At 46.7% G+C, this 23,996-nt stretch overlaps 2 protein-coding genes across 3 annotated transcripts; both read right to left on the minus strand.

The window, feature by feature from the left end:
• Positions 1-4: 4 nt before the first annotated feature.
• On the minus strand, positions 5-6,970 carry LOC121310053 (actin-related protein 2-A-like). The gene is made up of 6 exons (XM_041243258.1): positions 6,725-6,970; positions 5,524-5,530; positions 3,204-3,314; positions 1,361-1,576; positions 947-1,019; positions 5-255 (listed from the first exon to the last, which is right to left on the minus strand). The coding sequence occupies exons 1-6, from the start codon at positions 6,763-6,765 to the stop codon at positions 5-7; spliced, it is 699 nt and encodes a 232-aa protein (XP_041099192.1). The 5' UTR covers positions 6,766-6,970.
• A 2,920-nt stretch (positions 6,971-9,890) lies between these two features.
• Positions 9,891-23,684, minus strand: dpp3 (dipeptidyl-peptidase 3). 2 transcript variants are annotated; one of them, XM_041243259.1, is made up of 19 exons: positions 23,610-23,684; positions 21,812-22,132; positions 21,226-21,315; positions 20,848-20,985; positions 20,581-20,655; positions 19,547-19,640; positions 18,878-19,008; positions 18,025-18,155; positions 17,266-17,324; positions 16,668-16,717; positions 16,338-16,482; positions 15,808-15,920; positions 15,534-15,626; positions 14,509-14,571; positions 13,424-13,548; positions 13,036-13,156; positions 11,907-12,086; positions 11,198-11,360; positions 9,891-10,275 (listed from the first exon to the last, which is right to left on the minus strand). In XM_041243259.1, the coding sequence occupies exons 2-19, from the start codon at positions 22,073-22,075 to the stop codon at positions 10,133-10,135; spliced, it is 2,178 nt and encodes a 725-aa protein (XP_041099193.1). In that variant the 5' UTR covers positions 22,076-22,132; positions 23,610-23,684; the 3' UTR covers positions 9,891-10,132. The 2 variants fall into 2 exon arrangements, with proteins under 2 accessions (XP_041099193.1, XP_041099194.1); XM_041243260.1 differs by having other exon boundaries at positions 16,338-16,399; positions 16,585-16,717.
• Between the last annotated feature and the right edge of the window lie 312 nt (positions 23,685-23,996).

Here is a 23,996-nt window from a genome sequence, read left to right on the forward strand (position 1 = left end):
CTTATTATAACAAAAACCATTTCAGACAGAGCAAAGACAGAAAACACCATTGACTTAAAAACCATTGACTTAAATAAGTTGGACAAAAAGACAATGGGAGGCGGAGACAGACAGACACCTTGATGAGGTAGCGGGTGATGTCCCGGCCAGCGATGTCCAGTCTCCTGGTCAGGTGGGGCAGAGCGAAGCCTTCGTAGACCGGACAGATGTGGGTCACCCCATCCCCCGAGTCCACTACCACACCCGTCAGCAAACCTGCCAGCATTGCAGTTAGGGGTGTTAGTGTCAAGGTTTGATGTTAACATATTGAGAATGTTTGTAATCAGATGTCTTAATATCCATCACCTTGTTAGAATGAGTGCATTTGTGTATGATCATGTGTGTACACTATTGAAATTGACATGGAGAACACTGGGAAGAATAGACTGGCCTACGTTGTACACTGTGATGTAAACACTGCGAATGCCAACACCTATACTAGCCTGCATTTCTAAATATTTAGGCGTTTGGTTAGAGTCTAAACTAATTGCAATGCAGCACCTCACAGCGCTATTCTGTTCACTACAGCTCCGTCCAGAAGTTTTGCATCACCTAGAATTTTAAAGACTGAGATATCATTTAAAAAAACGAAAAATAAATACATATATGAACATAATTTAGATCTTTTACTTAACATCAAGTCATCAAAAGAAACTACAAAAATGATCTTGCTAATGTCTACCGGAAGCCAGAACAGCAGTGCAGTAATATTTCATGTTAGATTTTAAAATGTCACATTTTTCAATCTGTCATCTTTTCCGTTAAGTATGTGGAAAACTACAAAGCGCTGGGGTGTAATTCAATGTGTTAACGAAACATTATTCAGCAGCTTTCATTCGACTTGATGAAGTGAAATGGGTTCATTCTACAGGGTGACGCAAATCTTTGATCCACCCTACAAGATTACCTTGTGCATAGAGAGTGAGCACTGCCTGGATCGCAATGTAGACTCCGTCAAACTGATACGTCTCAAACATCACCTGCAACAGGAGCAGACACAGGTGACATTAACCATGGCTGTAAGGTTAATTAACCATACCCCAAAGGGAGAGATGGTTTGCAGCCTGGCAAGCTCTCCAAAGGGAGAGATGGTTTGCAGCCTGGCAAGCTCTCCAAAGGGAGAGATGGTCTGAAGCCTGGTAAACTCTCTACAGGGAGAGATGGTCTGAAGCCTGGTAAGCTCTCTACAGGGAGAGATGGTTTGAAGCCTGGCAAGCTCTCTACAGGGAGAGATGGTTTGAAGCCTGGTAAGCTCTCTAAAGGGAGAGATGGTCTGAAGCCTGGTAAGCTCTCTAAAAGGGAGAGATGGTTTGAAGCCCACCTCGATGATCTTCTCGCGGTTCTTGATGGGGTTCATGGGCGGTTCGGTCAGCAGGACCTTGCAGTTTCGAGGCTCGATGTTCAGCTTCTCTGCCGAGAAGGTGTAGTCCCACAGGTGCTTCATATCATCCCAGCTCCGCACGATCCCGTTCTCCATGGGATAGTTCACCTCCAGCATGGAGCGCAGCTCGCTGGCCTCGTCCCCCACCATCAGATCCTGAAACAGGGGGAACAAAAAGAGGAGTAGGGGTAGTGGGGGAGAGAAATGGGGGTGAGGGTGAACAGGAGAGGAGAGGCGAGGCGAGTGGGGAGGTTGTGAGTGCAGAGTTAGTTTCAGTCATGGTGGAGACTAAAGCAGATTGGACAGACTTTGAGGGTCACTGTGCCTCTCCACTGCAAGCACTGATACACTGGGAGATATCAATCAGAACCAGACCCAGAGAGGAGAGAGAAGAGCAGGCAGGAGGGAGGAAACCCACACTCGCACATGCAGAGACACACACACACAGACACCGGTCAAGAGACAGAAAGAGAGAAGAGGTGGAGGAGAAATGGGAGGGTGTGAAGTCAGAGAGGCTTACCAGGAGTGATATTCTTGTAATGGAGAGAGAGAGAGACTTCCTCAATCAGGCAGTGCAAGAAGCAGCAAAGCTGGTGCTTAAACATTAATACATTGTGATCCACACCGTGAACCCAGTAAGGGGAAACTCAATCTCACCTCGCTCCCAGTATCAAACTGGGGCAGGCTACAATCCACTCTGCAGCCGGACACATTACACACAAGTCAAAGATCACCTGCATGTATAATATTTCGTTGCAGGATTGCTATTTATAAAACGAACCTTCAACATTTCCCCGGCAGTATAATATATTCACAGCCCTCACAATCTGCCTACATCGCCCTGCAGTAGGAGATTTAAAACCCTCCCACGCATCCTTCACATTGCACTCTCATTCAGTAACATCACCTAGAATTACACACAACAAGAGCAGTCATTCGCCCCATCTCAGCTCACCCGGTTCCGAGCAGCTGACTGCTCTCAGAACTTTGTCAAGTCGGGTCTTAAAGGATCCCAGTGATTCTGCCTCAGCAACATGACTAGGTAACCCATTCCATCCCCTCACCACTCTCTGTGTGAAGAAGAGTCTCCTTCAGCAACATGACAACATGGCTGGGTAACCCATTCCATCCCCTCACCACTCTCTGTGTGAAGAAGAGTCTCCTTCAGCAACATGACTAGGTAACCCATTCCATCCCCTCACCACTCTCTGTGTGAAGAAGAGTCTCCTTCAGCAACATGACTAGGTAACCCATTCCATCCCCTCACCACTCTCTGTGTGAAGAAGAGTCTCCTTCAGCAACATGACTAGGTAACCCATTCCATCCCCTCACCACTCTCTGTGTGAAGAAGAGTCTCCTTCAGCAACATGACTAGGTAACCCATTCCATCCCCTCACCACTCTCTGTGTGAAGAAGAGTCTCCTTCAGCAACATGACTAGGTAACCCATTCCATCCCCTCACCACTCTCTGTGTGAAGAAGAGTCTCCTTCAGCAACATGACTAGGTAACCCATTCCATCCCCTCACCGCTCTGTGTGAAGAAGAGTCTCCTTCAGCAACATGACTAGGTAACCCATTCCATCCCCTCACCACTCTCTGTGTGAAGAGTCTGCTTCCCTCTGTACTAAGTCTGTCTCCATTTAATTTTCAACTGTGTCCTCTGGTCCTGGTTTCTGTGGTGTGGTTAAAGTGTTGGTTTGGGTTTGTCAGCTCATTTTAAGATTTTAAAAAACCCCGATTCTTCTTTCTTCCAGGCTACCCCGATTCAGTTCTTGCAGCCTACCTTGATCTCGATGTTGCCCACTTTGGCCGTGGAGCGGATGATAGGTCGACCAACCAGAGCCGGGAAGATGTGTTCTGGGAAATTGGAGCCGGCAAAACCACACTTCACAAACTGGGGGGAGAGAGAGAGAGACAGCGAGACAGTTTATAGCCTTTATTTTTACACATTAAAAGGGACTGTAACTGACAAAATAATTCCATAAACCAGTTCTGCAGTCTTGTAATAGAGGTCAGAAATGCGCAGTTTTGAAAGAAATACGTTCATTTTATTTCGAAACATTATATCTGGTACTAAATTAGATTGAAGACAATTATCAGTCTCCGTGCCTGGGTTACAATCGGTCACTTCATCTCAGTGTCATCTGGGTGACGTTACTGGCTGGACGGCATGTCAGTCAACAGAGGAAGCAGCAGCTGGTTGGTTGCCGACAGGAGAGATTAAAAGGGGCGGGGATAATTTCACTCTCCAGGGGGACCATGCAAAGTGCAACACTAACTGAAGGCACGTCCTGCAAACAGAGATTTCTTTTAGTACCAGAGATCATGTTTGATTCCTACACAGTCGTTGGTTTGACGTGCACGACATATTTATGTTTTCCAGATTAGATAATTATTTGCTAAGCTTGTCAACGATTCCAACAATACCTGCTTCTGAAAAGACTCCTCGACGTGACTGTGTGGAAGTGAGGCGTTGCCGATATTCTTTGATCTTCGTACAGCTCAGGTATTGCGAACGGGGCACATGTTACAGCTTCGTTTCAGGTGTGTGCTGCAGCTAAATCTCAAAGCAAGCCCCCCCCACTTTCTAGGTCATTCGACTTCTGCACTATCAAGGCTGATGACACATGTCTGCAGAACATGTCAATCGTGAGTGGAATCAGCTGGTTGGTTAATGACAGGAAAAAAAGCATTGAAGGGGCGGGGACTATTTCACTCGCCAGACAACCTAGGAAGTCCAGTACCTGAAAGGATTGCATGAACATATTTTTAACCTAATGCAAAAACAGATATTTAATGAGATTCCAGGTTTGGTATAATGCGTGTTTCTTTCAAAACTGCACATTTGAGACCTATCTAAAGGAACAGACGTGCAAGGCAGAGAAATGCAATGAAACAACGATGCCAGCTACAGCTGCTGTAATACTAACTCGCTGTGTCACTCCCAAAGCTGCAGAACTCCAGTGTGATGAAATAGAATTGCTCTCTGTGTTGTTTTTGATGCAGGTATTGCCAGTGTAATCTGGCTCAGAAGTTGTCCAAACACCTTTGGAATTCATAACCTGAGGCTGCAGAGTTTGTGTGCACAGACTCTCTGGGAACTGCATCCACATGCAACACACCTGCCTTAGCTGAAGAACTTCCCCGGCAACGCGCAGAGAATCATTACTCCAACTTGTGTGCAGTTTCCTGTTATTAAATTGCTTCAGATTACATTTTGTTGGTTTTATTTAATTTTTTTTTTTTTTTTTTTTTAATCTGCACGATTATTTTACCCCTCGATTTTATCCCCAAATTTAGAACGTCCAATAATTCTCTCTCCTCACCGCAGTGGTTCCCCCACACAGCTCAGGAGAACTGACGGTCCAGTGGGAGTCCTCTGATCCCACGACCGAGCCAGCTTCCTCTTCTACACCCAGGAACTCGAGAGCGGATGTCAGAAAGCTACCGACCCCAGGGGGACAAAAGGCCAGCCCTGCAGGAGTCCGATCTGAGCTCACTGGATGGTAGGGTCCCCTGTAGGGCAGCGAGGAGAAACAGTCCCTTCTGGTTTTGAATCCCTAACCCATGGGAGCGCCAGAGAAAAATGCAAAGCTCTCTCTAGAATCCCAATGAAGATCGGAGACTTCGCACAGCCAGGAACCTGCACTCCCCTGACTGCATGACTCCCCCTGCACACCATCCAGCCGTGCCTTTACCAGAGGAGACTCTCTGGGACCCCTATGCTCCCCTGACTGTGTGACTCCCCCTGCACACCACACAGCCGTGCCTTTACCAGAGGAGACTCTCTGTGACCCCTGCGCTCCCCTGACTGCATGACTCCCCCTGCACACCACACAGCCGTGCCTTTACCAGAGGAGACTCTCTGTGACCCCTGCGCTCCCCTGACTGCGTGACTCCCCCTGCACACCACACAGCCGTGCCTTTACCAGGGGAGACCCTCTGTGACCCCTGCGCTCCCCTGACTGCGTGACTCCCCCTGCACACCACACAGCCGTGCCTTTACCAGAGGAGACTCTCTGTGACCCCTGCGCTCCCCTGACTGTGTGACTCCCCCTGCACACCACACAGCCGTGCCTTTACCAGAGGAGACTCTCTGTGACCCCTGCGCTCCCCTGACTGTGTGACTCCCCCTGCACACCACACAGCCGTGCCTTTACCACTGCACTTCTCATTTCTGTGACACTTCCCCATTCTGGTCGGTGTGTTTCCAAGCAACAGTGTTGCTTTCTGACCCCTCACTGAGCGTTTTTTTTTTTTGGCAAATGGATAACTACGCACTGGAACCTAAACACAGGCCTGTCATTCCGTCCAAAGGCTTTTCAAATCACTTCTCCTTGTGACTGAAAAACGAGAAGTGAGAAAATCATATTTCCTGTTGTCAGCTCAGGGAGATGACCAGTTTGCCCTTGTATGGATGAAGCGCTAGTCTGTACCCCGGCACGATGTAGTTATAGCGCTAGTTTCACTTCAAGCTAGAAGGACACTGTGCTAGTCAGCGTGTCAGTAACAAATCCACCGCAAAAGAGCTTAACACACGCACAGGGAACAATTACACTGAAACCCGCCTAATACAAAATATATGAAACAAAGAGTCTTCAGACAAACATTTAATAAAATTATAATTAAAAAAAAATTGTAAAATTAGAAAAAAAAAAAAAAAAAAACTAAGATAAAAAGGCAGTTTGTAAAGATAGAACAATTAATAAACAGTATTAAATTCACACCGTTATATATTATTTTTTATTTATTGATGTCTGTACAATGTAGCCTCCTTATACAATAACTTCGGTCCTAATAATAATAATAATAATAATAATAATAATAATAATAATATTATTATTATTATTATAATTATTATTAACTCCTAGACATTTTAGAAACAGCGGACTGGCTAAGAATTTGATCAGTTATTTACCGGTGTCTAACAATCTCAATAAATACCAATTCGTTTTTTTTTTTTTTGTTTTTGTTTGAATGTGTTATTATTATAACAACTTCCATACACAGTATCGGGTAATTAGATGTATTCTCCGTCACACCCACTAGCGATCAAGCTTCACTGACGTGACTGCCACTTCAAATAAAATATATGAATAGTTACAGAAGCACCACTGCAGGACCACGAATGCACCTTCAAGAAACAAAACAGCAACGCACCCTGCACCGTCCTGCCCCGTTTGCATTGCTCAGCAGTGCCGACCCAGCCCCACCTGTTTGCACAATTCACAGCCGTGTGAATTAGTTTTAACAACAGGGTGCAAACACACAAACACACACTCACCCACACACACACACACTCACCCGTTGTCACACACGACCACCCGCCTGCCCCGACTGTCCATAGCGCTCCGCACTCGCGAATCCCCCCTTCGGAACTGGATAGAAATATCTCTTCTTTACTGCGCCTACTTTCTCCACTCACTCCGGACTTTTTTTTTTTTTTTTTTTCTCACCCTGTTTTCAATCTCCTGAAAAAAAAAAGGCGGAAATGAATTTTATACTCGCAGGCAGGGAACGTAACATCCTGCTATCAAGTTGGTTTTTGTGGGAGGAAAGTGGCGCACAGGACGGAGAATAGAAACACATGAATGCAGATTGCACAGTGCGGCTATTAAGACATTGAGATGTAAAATGTAGAAATAGCACCGGGATTGTATTGTCTATTAAACAACTTTAAATACAGTATTTATGTTAACAAAAGGTTAAAAACACATGCATGTTTTGTGCAAATATGGTTAAATAGGTATAATACGCGAGGGAAAGGGAATGGATAGGGTTGGGTTTTTTTTTTTTTTTTTTTTTTTTTTTTGCTTTGAAATAGTATTTGATAAAGGTCTGCAAATTCTAGAATACAACCAACACAGTTCTAGACTTTTCTAGAACTGTACTGGGAAAGCGCTTTCATGGACTACCAGACTTTTAAAAACTCAGAAGCTGAAATCGGTTCTGCCTTGCATACAGAACGTGTCCAAAGAGGATCGTTTCATGCAACGGTATGCTTTTGTAATAAAGCGCGTGATTTCACAGTCAGGGTGCTGCAGTCAAAAAAGGGTTCCTTTCATGACTTTTTTTTCCCATGCAAAATCTTCAAAATGAAAGGACTGCTATTCCAACCCCTTGCTGGCAATCTCTCCCTGTATATTGTGAGCAATCACTAATTAGAAATATTGCATGAAACAAGCACAAGATCACGACAGAGAGAAAGCCATTCAGCCCATCTAAAGCTCATCCTGATCCTAGTGCAGCAGCCGATCGATCTCAGAACTTTGCCAAATCCGGTCTTGAAGGATCCAAGAGATTCTGGCAAACGATACGACTTCCAGGTGTTCATTTTAATTGCGTTTACTGGAAATGCATCGGTGAAGCCTGGTGGGGCACATTGAGCCTTCTGGAAAATCCACACCCAGAAAACGAGAGAGCGGAGAATTCAATCAGTTTTATTGCAACAGTCAAACCTGTCTTCACAGCGAGAGGAGTTACTTCATGGCCAGTTGATTGGTCTGTAATCAGACAGAGACGGTGAAAGTTACCTGCAGCAGACTCTAAACTGTCTGATGATTGGGACGTTAATGATTTTGCCATGTTTCCCTCTGCAAACTCAATCTCACCTTGTTCCCAGTATCACAGTGGGACAGGTTTCACCTGCAGTCTGCAGTCCACTCTGCAAGCAGACACACGACACACAAGATCACCTGTATCACACTTCATATAAATCGATCTTTGACTTTCCGGGCACCAGCTTAATCCTGGCAGTGTATATATTATATCCAATGCCCTCTGGTTATTTTGTAAGCATGGCCACTTCTCTGTTTTCCAGTGCACTGCATTACCAAAACCGATTTGACAGTGTGTGTGTGGGATTTAAGATGGAACACAGACTCCACTACATCACAAATCAACCAAACCCCTCGTTCCAGTGCTATAGTTAGACCTCCTGCCGTCTGAAAACGGTTCAACTGATAAATGTATCCTCCCGCATGAACAGGTTTTTATAAATGCGACACCAAAAGAGATTTTGTTATGTCATTTGTTTTCAATCACAGTTACTGAGATCGCTGCTAATCAGCACCTGTGAAACCAGCCCTTTGGGGGTTCAGTTTCTGCAGAAGCACCTGTTATATCTGGTTGACTACCAGCTGGTTTCACAAAGACAGATTAGATCTTAAAATCAATGGAAACAAAATATGAAACAGACTGGTCTGATAATGAAACAAGCAGATGTTCCTACAATAAAACACCCCCAGGTTATGAATGCTTGTAGCCAGAGCCCACGACCAAAGCATTTTCAAATCAGAAGCAGGCATTCTTCCACAGTAGCTGTGCCTTTTCCATACAAGCGAGAGACGAGAGCAACGCAGATCATGCTCTCCTCTACCAGCGGCACGCAGTCACGAGACATGCAGGCAAGTCTTTCAACATTGCAGAATCTGCGAGGTGGACAAGGTCAATGGCCTGCAGAAAATGACAGCTGCAGAAAACATCAATGCTATTATAGACTGGTTCAATTCAATGAGCTACTGGTCAGTTGATGGTTTTAGTGGCAAGAGGTGCTGGCGTCAAATAGAAATGTGCCAGTTTGCACGGGAGAGCGGGGGTGGAAACCCAACACAATTCACAATGCATGATTGACAGAGCAGGGTGAAAACTGCAGGGTACACAAGAGGGCGATATGCAAAGGAAAAATGTCCCAGACACAGACGCTCTGCGATGCACCACTAGAGGGCTGTTCAGTAAACCTTTCAGTAGAATTGAAAACCATGCAAAACTAGCAACGTTGCAGGTATCACGAACCGCCCTGTATACCTGCCATGAATAATTCAATCTTGGGTCTGTAATACTTTGTAAACAGGAGACCTCACCCAGGCTGGGGGGTCCTATTTAACATGTAAAATCAGTTGCTGTATTCAGTTCTGCTTCTATTTATTACAAATCAACTGAAACTACAATCCGAGGAAGAATTTAAAATGTTACACTGTACTCAGGACAGTGAGAATCTAGGCAGAATGCTCATTCGCCATGCAATTAAAACAGGAGCCTTCATTTTAGTAAGCAGAACAAAAACGCAAGGGAAAAGAAAACTATTTTACAAAGGTCTTTCTCCAAGAAGATCCCTATAGCTGTTTTTAAAAGTACCAGCAAATAAAAAAAACCTGTATAGAGGAACTCTGTCAATACCCCTGGCCCTGTCTGCATAGACCATGGCAAGTTACATGTGCAGCGTGATTTCATATGCACAACAAATCAAAACAGAAGCAATGGGGTGTAACAATAAATTTGCACGCTGCTGTATTTGTCCATGTTACTGGTTCAATACGTTCTGCATTGTCCTTTCGTTTGCTCAGTTAAGCCGTTTAGATCAATCCACGCGCCAGAACTATCGCACAATTCCCTGAAGCAATCATGCACGTAAACTCGATTTTAAATTTCTCAGATCGCTCCATTAAATTAATAAACATTCTCTTTTAAATCATTCAGTGGAGGTTTATTTAAACTTGCATGTAAAATATTACAGCTGGAAACAAGCTATATCCATCATCGTCATCAATAAGCTTGATCAGGGTCCAACCGATTAAACTGATCACTTCCAAATCAAACACTAATTGGTAATCAGTTGTTCTCTTGGTTTTGTTATTTGGTGCTTGTTTAAAAGCTGCTAGGAAGTATAGCAGCGCTGTCATGATGTGTGCGAGTGGCGCCCGCAGTGTGTGCTCAGCACCAGCAGGGGGAGTCGGCTCGGCTGAGCTCCAGAAGCTCTCTCTCCAGCTCCTCTGCGTCCTCATGGAATCTCTCCGTGAACGAGCGGATCAGCCCGGCCGCGCTGCCCTCGTACTCCAGCAGCTCCACAGCGTCCCCTAGAGGAGAGAGAGACAGCCGTTACACACAGCACAAGAACACAGGCACGCTGGACTGATAAATGCAATGCACAGACCTCTTAGAGTTCCCCCAACGCTGTCTTTACCCTGCTTGGGCACGGTCCTGTGGGGCACATTGCAGTTGAGCCAATAATTAAATAGTAACCCCCAGAATTTGGGGAGCACTGGAAATTCCGGGCAACAGACTTATTTTACTCCAGTTTTTTCCCACAATTGATAACGTCCGTCACAAAGACGGCTGTAGTGGGTGACGTCAGGCCAGAAACCAGGAACCAGGAAAACAGAGAAGTGGAGTTTTGGGGAAGCCAAGCGCTTGCTTGCACTCAGCATTTAATGAATGAACAGTAAATAAAAAGGTTGTAATAAAAAAACGCAGGACATGGCACATTCACCAAATTAAAGAGACAAACAAAACAGACTACACAGACAAACATGGCGAGCAGATATTTTAACTATTATTATTACCTCTGTCTCCAATCCCTGAACACACAACCCCGAGTGAGTGAAAACATGCTGCTTTTATGCAGCTGTACCAAGACTCGACTGCTAATCAATCATTCAACTGGAGTCTCGGTACAACTGAATTAATAAAGTGCGATTCCCTGTGCTCACATATTATTACATTTTACCTGCATGTGAAGTGCTGTGCAACCCTCGTGCACAAATACAAATATACATTTTAAACACTCGTGTTACACAGCCCCGTTTATATCCCGTGTGCCAATGACTATACACCAACATTAACAAACACAACATACACACAGGGGCTGGGAACGTTGCCACAACGTCCCACACCCGCTCAGTAGAACCAGGTCTGCAGCAATCGAAAACACAAAGCATTTTAGGAGGAGGTACTGCTGCAAATAAATAAAACCGCACTAACCGAATTCCGACCCCTCACCTTTGACCCGGGTGTTGGCCTGGACGAACATCTTGCGCGTCTCTTTCCTCAGCAGCACGGTGTCCCGCAGCTTCAGGAAGTTCTCCGGCTCGGCGGCCGTCACTGCAGAGTAGCGCTCGTACAGAGCCCTGCCTCCCTCCACGTCCGCTGTCGACTTGTGAACCTGACGGAGAACAGCTAGTGAGCAGAGCAAACACTGACCTAGCAGAAACAGAAGACACGCAGAGAGCTCGCACGAGCCCGGCTGCACCAGTGCTGGGTTTCAGCACTCCCCTTGCTAAGGGATATTCTTGAAACGTCCCGCTAAATCTGCTTTGAATTGATTGCTGTGCCCATCATAGCATGGAGTCGTCAGGTTTACTAACAGGAGTGGCTCATGTAGACAGAAGGAAGGAACCTTTTTAAATTATATCAAACTCCTAGCTCCTTGTCTTGTAAAACATTAACAGAAGGTAGTTTTAAAACTCGGGTGCGGGGCTAGTGCGAGTTTCAAGCCACGTGCATTTGATCCGATATTAAACATGATGCAAATACAGATGGTATTCCATCACAACCTCCAGACCCTGCTCTCATTCAAGTGCACAGGTTCAGAGGCATTGCTTCCGCAGAACCCCACTGGCATGATATAAACGCTGTGCACTGGTTTTGAGGTTTCAGTCAGTTTCTGCAGTCCCCTGTGCCTGTCAGTGCAGTGCTGGGGTGCCGGTACCTGCAGTTTGCACAGGAACCTCCCGATGGCCGGCTGGCCCACGCTCCTGATCTTGCTCCGGTCCAGAGAGACGATGGCGTCCGGCCTGCCGTCCGCTCCGGTGGTGTGGCGCAGAGTCACCAGCCCCTCCCCCGCCTCCAGCAGAACACGCAAGATCACAAAGCGAGCCTGCATGTGAGCCTGCGAGAGAGAGACACAGAGAGCGTGCGACAGAGGAAGACTGAACCTTGGTTATAAATCTCCCTCCCGACCTGTGAGGGCGCTGTGTAAAGGGAACAGAGTGCCCCGGACTGGATGGCCTGACACTTCATTCCCAGGAACAGGTGGAAGTTGGCCACCTAGAAAGGGGGCGGAGCTACGGTACACCAAGTCATCGACCCGGAAGGGAAGCAATGTGGCAACCTCGGATTGGAGGAGAAACGGTTGCACTCGCTAACCAAGGGGGCGTGACTGACGGTACATAAGAGGACGTAGCGAGGCGATCTGTCCCTTTGTAATGGTTAAGCTGAACCGGAAAGGAGTACTTTGTCGTGCGAGCGTTTTGTCGTGTCTAAAAATCTACTTGTTTGTTCCAATTGGACGGCTAACAAGATCCAGACCAGCGCTAAACCCAGACAACACTGTACACGGATAAACTGCATTACACCACGAGCACTATAGCACTCGCTCTGGACTTGTGAACGTGCGTGTCTTTGTTTTCTACGGTGTTTATTATTTACAAACTGTGTATTATTATTACAGAACTGCGACCTGGTGTTTTGGAACAGCGCAATACACGCTGCTGGGAATCACCGGGGATTATTCTTTGTGCTCGCCAGACCAGGCTTTACAAAATAAAACCAGTTTGGATCGTGAACTCTGTTGTCCGTCTTCTATTCCTAATTACATCACCACTGCACCTGCGCACTGCAAACCACTTTGCACAGAGTCAGAGAGCGATCTCTGCGCAGTAAATTGCAGCCTTGTTTGTTTATTTAGAGAATAGGTGATGGACAGTATTTCTTCCCAGTGTGTGTCACTCCCTCCCTCATGAAGGCTGGACCGTGTTCCTCCTCTGGAGCGTTCCAACTCAGAGTTCTACTCTGACATCACAAGGTGGGCCCAGCGTCACGTGGCGCTCCCTCCTCACCTGTCTCCAGCTCTGACTCTCAGGGGTGTAGAACTCAAGTCCCAGCAGCCCAGCTCTCACCATGGCGAGCCAGTTCACGTAAACCAGGTCGTCTGCGTTTGTGCCCTCGTGGCCGAAGATACTGCCGACATACACGGTACAGAACAAGGGAGCACGTTTTATTTAACATCATGGAAATCAAAAGGAACTACAAAACTCAGTATATGGAAAAACTACAAAGCGCTGTGCAATTCAATATGTTAACGTAACATTATTCAGCAGGTTTCATTCCACTTTATGAGGCAAAACTAGTTAATTCTACAGGGGGATGCAAAACTTTTGGCCAGAGCTGTACGTGCCTGGACCGAGGAGCCCTGGAAGCCCACAAGCCCTGCTGAGAGCCTCTCACCTGAGCACGTGGCTGTTGAGACACAGGTAGAGCCCCACGCACTCCGCCCGGCACTCCTCGTACGAAGAGGCGATGGTGGAGAACTTGCTGTCCCACGTCTCGCTGCCCTTATACCAGCTGGAGATCTGACAACAAACACAGGCAGGAGCACTCACTCTCTCACTCAGTGAAACTCGCACCAGCCCCACACCCAGTCCTGGGCTTCACAACCCCCCCTGGTTTAGGTAGACTATTGAAATGATCAGGAGCCAGGAGTTTGAGCAGGGTTAGAAACTCACACTAGCCCTGCTGCTGCTGCTGCTGCTGCACCCAGTCCTGGGGTTCAGAGCTCCCCTCAATGAAGTCTAGTATTATTATTATTAATATTGAAATGATCACGAGCCAGGAGTTTGAGCAGGGTTAGAAACTCACACTAACCCTGCTGCTGCTGCTGCACCCAGTCCTGGGGTTCAGAACCCCCCTGGTTTAGGTAAATTATTGAAATGATCAGGCAGGTGTGTTTGAACGATCAAGGCCTTTGTAAATCTGCTCTGACTGAAGAGATTCTCACCACACAATGAATGAAGTCTCGCCTGTTATTAAAAAAATGTTTGAGCTATTACAGTGCTTTCTCGCTGTTTCGTGACTCAATGACTCACAATGTCGATAATAAATTGTTATGTTCTAGACAAGACAAGAGCCCTTCAGTAATTCTCTGCTTGCAGTATTTCACGCTGTTTGGATGCGCAAGTCAGAGAGTGAATCGAAGAGCGATTTTTAATTGAAGGTATTTCTGAAACCCAGGACTGGGTGCAGGGCTAGTGTGAGTTTCAAGGCATTTGCAGAGAATTAGAGGAGTTTTTTGGTTTTCAAATGTGGAGGAAAAAATAAATAAAATCTGGGTACATTTTACAATAGTTATGTACTGACACTTCTACATTTAGCACTGCCAGCATTCAATAGTTATAGGTACACTATAATGCACTTAAACACAGCACTGCAAGACTGTAATCGTACTTCATTAATACAGATCGTTCTTCGATTTTACAAAAAGGATCTTGATCTTTGATTTGAAGAAGTATTTATTCTTATGACTATGAACTCACCAGCTCCCCGCTCTCAGGGTTTCTCACAGTCTGCTGGTCAAAGTTGAAGTTCCCCTTTTCATCCTGAAAGCAAAAGATGCAATAAGCAGCAGCCTGGGTGGGACCGACACCAAGAAAGAACCGCTGTCTGTGAAACACTGACATCTGCAGGCTAGGATCGAGCTTCTCCACTCAGACTCAGCTGGATTCACAGCACTAACATTGGACTACCACACCCAACACGAGACAGTCCACAATTAGTGCAACTGCACACAGGAAAATAACGCGTAAAGAGTCACTTCATTGGGATCGAATTCCAGTTATCTTAACAAACGTATTCTTCCTGTTCAGATATTACTTTCACATCCTGCGACTTTCAAAACACATCTTTTAAATACAGCTGAATCACCACATTGTAACAGTAAACTTGCCCCCTGCACACTCTGCTCCAAGTGTGTGTAAATACACAGACCTGCAAGAAATACATGAAGAAATAAAAACACAGAAACACATGTGGTTTCTCTACATGGTGCAGAATGACAATTTAACTCTGTAATGCCCACGCACGTTTTTAATGAGAAAAAGCTACTTTATCGATTTACTTATGTAACTAGATTCTGTTTCTTAAACACATTTAAAAAAAAAAAAAGAAAGTTAATTCTGTCCTGCAACACATATTGTCCTATGCATAAATAATTCTGGCTTGAAAAAATAAGAGAAGTCAGCAGGATGCGAGGACTGAGACAGAGCGTTAGAGGGAAGCCGAGGTAATGCACCACATTGCCTCATCCTCAGCTAATGCACTATCCTTGCACTGCTAATATGTCGCTGTAAACATTTCTTGTAATCCTGACGTGTTGCTTTTTGCATTGTACTTTATTTGTATTATTGCACTTACTGTAACACTGTATTCAAATACCAATCTTGCATTGTAACCCTGTACTGTCCTGCGACGCCTGTAAAGTCGACCTTGGATAAAAGGTGCCTGCCAAATAACTAACAATGACCCCAGCTCAGGTCGGAGGGGGTCGCTGCGCCCCACTCACCTGAACGAACAGCTTCCCGCTGCCGTGCCCCAGCAGCTCATGCAACCCCACCTGCACCTCGAAGGAAGGCCCCTTCCACGCGACGTACAGGTCCTGCCCAACGAGAGAGACACGCGCGCAAACACGAAGGGTTAAGGATCCCGTCCAAAAATCAGAACTTTTGCATTCTTCAGACTGCGTGATGTTAAATAGAATACGTTGATGCAAAACTTGCTGTACACAAGGGTAGGGAGGCTGCAGCAGGGCTAGCGCGAGTCCAGCCCCCTGTGCCCACCTTGTCCTCCTCTTGCAGGAAGGTGATCTTCTCTTTCTCGGTAGCGTACGCCACGGCCAGCACGTTACCCAGAGACACGTTCTTGAAGCCGTCGGTCTGCCGGATATCGTCGTCTGAAACACAGGGGCGCGGCGTCAAACACAGCGCCTTCCAGGGACAACAAATCAGCCAGCAGAGCTGCACGAAGCCGTCACCGAGACCAAGCGCTCCGCTCGCGAGGGTCACCGGGGTTGACTGGGCTGACTTACCATTCCCAGTGAAAGGAGCGAAGAAACAGCTGCTTGGGTTTGAGTGGATCGCTGTCCTCCGCAGAGTTTAACAAAAGCAGCGACCATCACAAACCTGAGCAGCTGTTCAGCCCAGACGACACCAATGCCTTCACCCGACTGTCAGCACCTGATTCATGTAGTTGAAGTGTATATAGTGCAGTTTGAACAGAGGGCCTCTCAGCTGAAGTGTATATAGTGCAGTTTGAACAGAGGGCCTCTCAGCTGAAGTGTATATAGTGCAGTTTGAACAGGGTCACTCACAGTTAGGGATGTTGATTCCAGCGGGGATGCCGCTGCCTGCGAAGGTCAGCACGTCCAGGGATGTGAAGTCGGGCTTCAGGAAGAGATCCTTCTCAAAGTGAGCGGGCCAGGGCAGCTCTGGCAGCAACACCTCCGCAGAGCTCACCAGCTGAGCAAAGCGGGCGCTCATCGAACAGGGTCACTCACAGTTAGGGATGTTGATTCCAGCGGGGATGCCGCTGGGGGGGGGGGGGGGCACGGGGGGGATGTGAAGTCGGGCTTCAGGAAGAGATCCTTCTCAAAGTGAGCGGGCCAGGGCAGCTCTGGCAGCAACACCTCCGCAGAGCTCACCAGCTGAGCAAAGCGGGCGCTCATCGCCTTGTTGACCATCGCCACGAAACCTGAGACAGAGGGAGGGACAGGCGGCAGTGAAAGGGAGGGAGAACAGTGAAAGAGGAGGAGGCGCCCAGCATCACCAGCTAGGAAAAGCAGGCACTTCCCACCACTGAACTCAAGAAGGAGAGTACACTTGAAAGAGAGGAGACAGCGCCCACGAATGTGCAGAAGAGTCATACTGGGGAGCACTACTTTAAAAAAAAAAAAAGCCACGACAGCACGATTCCCACAGAGTACAGCTTGTCGTCAGATTTCTCATTCCGAAGAGCTGCAGCGCTCATGGGACGTTTGGTTTTGCATCTACACCACCGCAGAACTAAATCACACCGAAACATTAAACAGTGCGCAGGACTGCCCACCAGCGGCCATCAAACAACGCAATGCAGCGACTGCACTGCCCAGGCCTCAAGAGAGACTATCAGACTGCTCATAACACTAACCATGGACTACCACACCTAAAAGTGTGTGAGAGAGACAGACATCGATCACGAGAATTCACATGCAAAACGTATTTATAAAAACACACACAAATAAACTGGAAAACACACAATACCTTCAAACTCTCCTCTGGAACCAAAGGGATCCCGGTAGCTTTCTATAAAGCCAATGTAGCTGGAAGAAGCAAAAGATACATTTAACTCCCCCTTTCCCCACAAAGGTAGGAACCACCAAAAACACATCTGCAAAGTCTTACATTTCAAGACCCTTCCATGCAGCTGCAGCATTTCCAACGATGCCTCCAAACTAAAACAGCAGCTAGCATCGTGAACAGGGGACCGTGCTGACGGTACGCGGTTTGAAAGAGCAGATCCACAGATTAGGAGTGCGGCAGACACAGCAGGGCCAGTCTATAGAAACAGCAGGCTGACTGCGTTGCTAACAGACCAGCGGAAAGGCTTTACTAGGGATGATGGGTCAGTCATAATACACGCGATCCTCACAGTTCTGGGTTTGCCAGCAGTGTGATAGTGAAGACTCTTGCATGTTGGAAGCCCTGCCTGTGTGTGTAAAGAACAAGGTGCGTTTTGGTAAATCAAAGCTAGTCTCACCAATGAGTGCCTGTCTTATATATCCTACCTAACTGCAGGTGTGTGAAGCTGAACTCTGTGCTTATCCAAACCCTATCAACTGCTTGGCGCGAGTTATGATGTCATTCCAGACACATATGAAGATCTAAATGTACCCCAGTTCTTCAATTCCTTGTTCCTGTGCCCGGGCTGGCTGAGTAGAACAGAGTAAGATACACTACAACTGCAGCTGGGCTCCACCGTGTTATTGCCTAGCCTTGGATGTTTACAGGGGCCCTGCTCACCTCTCTACGATGGGACCCTTGTCTTTGATCCAGTAGCGGGACCCCTCCTTGTGTGCATCGATGGATCCGAAAGTGAAGCTGCGACTGTACTCCTCCAACATGCGCCTCTCATTCTCATTGGCAGCGTAGGACTGAGGGGGGGGGAGACAGACAGACACCCAGGATCAACGATTGGTCAGTCTCCCATTTAATTCAATGAAGGAGGCTATCACTGCTATCTAGACTAAGTTTGATTGCTCATAAGAAAGTCTTTAATTACTTATTAATTATGAATTAACCTCAAACCTTTCTCGTTGGGTTCTGCTCCAGCCCATACAGGAAGCCAAATTCGTCTACTAAAATATCTTATTAAAATGCAAGCAGAATTTAACGTCATTTGAAATTTTTTTTGGTATATATTTTCCTTCCTGTTCTATGGGGTTTGCAAGCATTCGGAGTGCTTCTGTTGCTCCCAAACAGAGAGAATTGATTTCTCAATCTACTGCACCCGGCTTTGAGCCTGTCTGGCGACTGAACAGCCTCGTTCCATTCAAATCAGTGTGACCTTTCAACTCCGCCCTTCTCTCCGTGCATGTTCATGTGAAGAGCAGGAAGGCGGAGCTGAAACGGTGGCACACATTCCCAATGGAAGGCTGTTCAACCCTAGCATTTAGGATTCTCCAGGGCAAGCTCAACAGCCAGCTTTAGTAAAAACTCAACACGGGACCAACTGAACCAAGAATCGCAGAGAACGGTTGCAAACGCCAAACAGCAAGGACAAGCCAAACCGATAAAACGACACCGGACGCTTTTAATAAAAATAATACAAAATAAAAGTGGATTTTTTCTTTGACGCAAGCTCGGATCCACACACCGCGGCTTTCTCCAGGTTTTCCGCCACTTTCCTCATGAGAGGCGCGTAGTCTCCTCTGAGCACCCTGAAGGTGGCGCCCTCGAACTCAAAGCTGCCACACTTGTTGTCAGCTTCTCCGTCCACTGCAGCTGCTGCAAGAGAAGACGGAAAGGGACAGCGTGTGACCGAGGACTCCACTCACACTCCAGTCTCAGAACAGCAGAGAGAGAGAGAGACTTGGAGGACAGATGGTTCTGTAGATTATGGGCATGCAAGACTGGTTTATTAACTTCTGTACACTGGAAATCATGTAAACGTTTCAAGCCACAGCACCAGAGGGACAACGTGGCCCTGAAGCCCAGAGTCCAAGCAGACTGATCCCAGGGCTAACAGGACCGAGCTGTGAAGAGAGGCTGAAAGAAGTGAATCTAATACCCTGGGAACAAAGAAGCAGAGGTGAGGGCTTAATTGAAGCCTTTAAATTCTTAAAAGGAGTTTTAAAATAGTTCACCCAAACCAATACTTGCACCTGTACAAATGAAACAACCCCTCACTAAAGGGGAGCCAAGAAGGTTTGGGAAGGCCTGGTCTACGGGAACGTGCACGGTGACCCCAGCGTGCGGATGCACCCCTATCGGGATCTCTATGTGCAACGCTCACCGGGTACCCCAGTCTCTCCGAGTCACTCACCTTCCTTGACAGCGGAGGCCAGCCGCACCTCATAGCAGCGTTTCCCGTCAGCCTCCACCTTCATAAACAAGCGTGTGTTGTAGGCACTCAGATTCTGCAGGCAGACAGGACCTCAAAAATCAACGTTTACACCCCCGCGGACATTTCCAAACAAAATCGGAATTCAATTTAAAAAATGAACACTCCGGATCACATGAAGAACTACAGAACGGTTAGATCGAACATCCTGTTCTCCTCTAACCCAACGTGAGGCTCCGTTTGAAAAACGAAGGCCAGCGATTTAAGCCAGCATGCAACTGGGCTTCGTGTTTTGAACTATTAAGGACACGCAAATATTTCAAATAAAAGGCGACAATGATCTGCAGACATGCACTGTAGGGACGTGCGAGTAATTGCCTTCAAGAAACGTGAAGTCGTTAGGTATTAAATTGAATAAAACGTGTTAACAACACAAGAACAATGCGTTCCCTCGGCCGCCCTTCTCTACACGATTGAGAACCAGTCAATAACAACCATGCGGCTGCTCAAACTAACTACGATCACTCCTGTTGTAGAAGTGAGGATTTGTTTTACCTTTCTTTGATTCTGTCGACATAAAATCGTTCGGTTTCACTTTGGTCGTTTCCTTACAAAATGCGTCACCCCTGCAGTGAATTCTGGGATTGTAGTCCTGGTCAAGGACCGAGCGAAGAAATACGATTCCCAGTTTGCACGGCGATAGCTCTGGAGTCTGATCCAAGGAAGAATTGTGAATGCGTTCAGGTAACAATGCCAGCGCCCAGGATGGAGATGAAAATCCGCTCCCAAAATCGGCTTTTAAAACACTCAACGCGGTCGTGAGTTGTCGTTGATTGGTACTCAATTGTAAAGGCGAGGGAAGGACGGCTCTTCTTGTTTTTGAAATTGGCAAATGATTTACAAGGTTTGTTTCGATTTATTTAATACCAGGTGAAAGGCAAGACTACACTAGTGGTCGGCACAGCCCCAACGCGCAGTACCGCTCGGAAATGACCCGGATCGGTTAATGCACACACCTTCGAGTCAAGGAACTTCTGTGTAAGTTCTGCATCTTCCAAACCGCAGTTCCCAGAGAAGTACGTCGTTATCCCCTGGACAAGCAGAAATCAATACTATTAATGCATGAATGCACCGAACAGTACCAATAAAGCACAACAGCAGAGAATGAACTGAACCTCGGGTCACCATTTCAATAGCAGGAAGGCAAACAGAATGTCTGTGATCCCCCCCCCCCCCCCCCCCCCCGCCCAGAGTGCGAGTGCGAGTGTGGAGAGCTCTCCTACCTTGTCTCCCAGCCCCAGCTGTTTCTGCCGCTCCTCCAGGGAGTACATGAGGTCTCCACAGCTGCTCCACAGCGCCTCCATCTCGGAGGGGTTATCCCGAAACGCCTGGCTCTGCCACACCAGGGCCTTCAGCTTCTCCTGCACCACACCCAGGGAGACGAGACGCAGGGGGTTAAATATATACCTCATTGCAGAAGTTAATCTGCCATTGACTGGTACTGCATTGTTAATGTGAGGAAAAGGCAGCTTTCCTCTTGAGATGTGAATTCATGCTGTATGCATATGGGCACTCCCCTGCTGTATATTGCACGACAGGTGAGATTTATGACATTATTCTGTTAGCTGCTACCACTTCACCACTCCCTGTGCATCACAGACCTTAGGCAAGTTTGGGATGAACTTGGTGTCTCCGAAGGACTTGTAGTTCCCCATATTGGCGTAAACCCCTGCAGCGTACACCAGCAGAGCCTGAGAGCGACGAAAACAAAGAGAAGCACAGATTACTGGAAGAGAAATGCTCCGTTTAATCAGAGACATCCCCGGCAGACTGGTTCAAAACGATCTGCAAAGCTCTTCCCATTGCGCGGCTCTCAATTACTTGCATTGTAGCGCCGTTTTATTATACATTTTCAAAGAACAAGCAAGGGAAACATTGAGTGAAAAATTGTCCATTCATTCCAATCAAGGACCAGAACTAAATCTAACCAGGGTTGCAAATCCTGTTAATTCTGACTGATTTAGTATTACCGTTTTAAGTTCTGGAACCCTTGCAGAGCTTTGCGGGTGATCGAGAACCCTTGCAGAGCTTTGCGGGTGATCGAGAACCCTTGCAGAGCTTTGCGGGTGATCGAGAACCCTTGCAGAGCTTTGCGGGTGATCGAGAACCCTTGCAGAGCTTTGCGGGTGATCGAGAACCCTTGCAGAGTTTCGCGAGTGTTCCAGGTGCGCCCTGCGTTTCTCTCACCTGGTACTCTTCCTCTGTGAGGCTCGTGGCCAGGCTCTGCAACTCGCCGGGGGGCTGCGCGCGGAACAGCCTCTGCAGCAGCACGTAGATAGCGGGGGACTCTGGGGAGGTCTGCAGCAGCACGACCAGGCCCCCGTACCAGGAGGCCCGCGACATGTAGTGCGCGTAGAGCTGCTCAGAGGGGGACAGCAGCTGGAACGCCTCCCTGCAGTCCAGCGGAGAGATCCCAACGTCGTTGGGGAGGAAGTACTGGGAATCAACCATCTCCGAACCTGGCTTTTCCTTAACACAGCAGCAACAGGGCAGGGTCCTTCACTCGCTCTGTGGGGGGAAAACAAGACTGAAATAACCGGAGTCTATTCACCTCAGAAGAACGTTCTTAAAATCTACAAGGGAGATGACAAAGCTCTAGCCCATATTTAAAGCACAGCTCAGAAACCAGGACCACTTCTTCACACAGAGAACAGGTTGCTTAGCCATGCTGTTGATGCTCAACACTGGGATCCTTTACCAAGTGTTGAGATCAATCAGATACAAGGAACCAGGAGAGCTTATGAGGTCCTCTCGTTCTTAAATCTCCTGTTCTTGCGTTTTATTTAAAAACTGCCATATAAAGAAAGAGAACCACACACAATTGCGCTCCAAAATATCTTCAATTCACAAAAACTCGTCACCAACGTTTCGAGGCAGAAGTGTCTTCGTCAGGGTGCAAAATACAAGTGAAGGACAGGATATAAAGATCAGGTGAATATATAATGGCACATTATTAAAGTACATTCATGCTCTAATTAGTTAAGAGTTTGCTACAATGTCAGCAGAATATATTTCTACAACACTAGGAAACCTACAAAAAAAAAAGGAAGAATTATAAAAGTGACAATCAGAAAGGCTTGTACAAAAATAAAAACAGGATTCAATAGAACCGCCAACAGAAAAGCGAAACACAGGTTCATTCAAAGTGTTGTGTACATAGAGACATACACAAGGACGATGCGAGACCACGTAAATCAGACATATTAATAAACGTGTCTTAATGGAAGTTGGCACAGATCATAAAAAAAAGGATTTAAAAAGGTCGAATTCAACACTCATTCCATTAGGAATGAGTTCCATATGAGAACCTTCTCTCTGATCCTTTAAATCGCCAATCATGAACGAAGAGTATTTATTTATGGCAATTACACAACGAAATAGTTCACTCCAGAAACCCTTGCTGAACTGCACATGCTAGTGAGTTGTAATGCTTGCATTGCATCACAGCCCAGAACCGAAAGGACAAGGTGCACCTGGCGCAAAGGCTGCTGAACACAGCGGGCGGGCTTCAGCCGGCGCGGTGTTGATTTTTTCGCTATTTCTATTGAGTGAAACGGCTGTTTCAAGTTTTAAATCCCTATGTGCACTTTCTGTCAGGCGAAATTCCTTTACACCGAACAGCGACCGTGCTATATACATATATAGTTCAATTACTCAACTCAAAATTAGACCCTTGGCTCGTTTTATTTTTAACAGCGGGCACATAGAAAAAGAAAGCGCTGCAGCGTTATCCCCTGCAAAAGAGTGAAAAAAGCTGCAAAAGCATGCTGCAGCCCGATCTTATCCAATGCACGACTCGCACACACTGTCTGTGCAGCACCAGCGCGTATAAGCACGCCACCTTGTCCGCTGCGTGCGACTTTAACGCATGCAAAATCAAAACAGATTAGCGTCCTAATGCAGTTTAGCAGCTATTTATTTTTATTTTTTTTTAACAGAAGTTAGAGTGTTTTGAAATATGAAGGCATGAACCCCGTTAACTCACCGCGCTCGCTCAAACTGCACTCTCACGCTGCCTCCGCTCACTTCCTCCTCTCTCATTCATTGCGCCGCAGCCTTCCCTTCAGCCAATCACACAGCGGCTGGAAAACAGACAGCTCCCTAACCCAATCACCGAGCCCCAATCCCATTACGTTCAATTGAAACCTCTGGGCTGGAATTTCCTATCCATTGATAAAGTGAGAGAGAGTTTCATTAAACACGTCTTAACCCAAACCCTGCCAGTTACTGTTATTATTATTATTATTATTATTGTTATTATTAGAATACCATTAGTGTGAGATCCGGCGTTCAGTCAAGTTTAAAAAGGTCATATTTTTTTTTTCCTATATTTTATTGATTTATATTTGACCTCATACGGTTTTTAAGGATG

The sequence above is a fragment of the Polyodon spathula genome, unplaced genomic scaffold (genome assembly GCF_017654505.1).
Source record: "Polyodon spathula isolate WHYD16114869_AA unplaced genomic scaffold, ASM1765450v1 scaffolds_1699, whole genome shotgun sequence".
NCBI classification, from domain to species: domain Eukaryota; kingdom Metazoa; phylum Chordata; class Actinopteri; order Acipenseriformes; family Polyodontidae; genus Polyodon; species Polyodon spathula.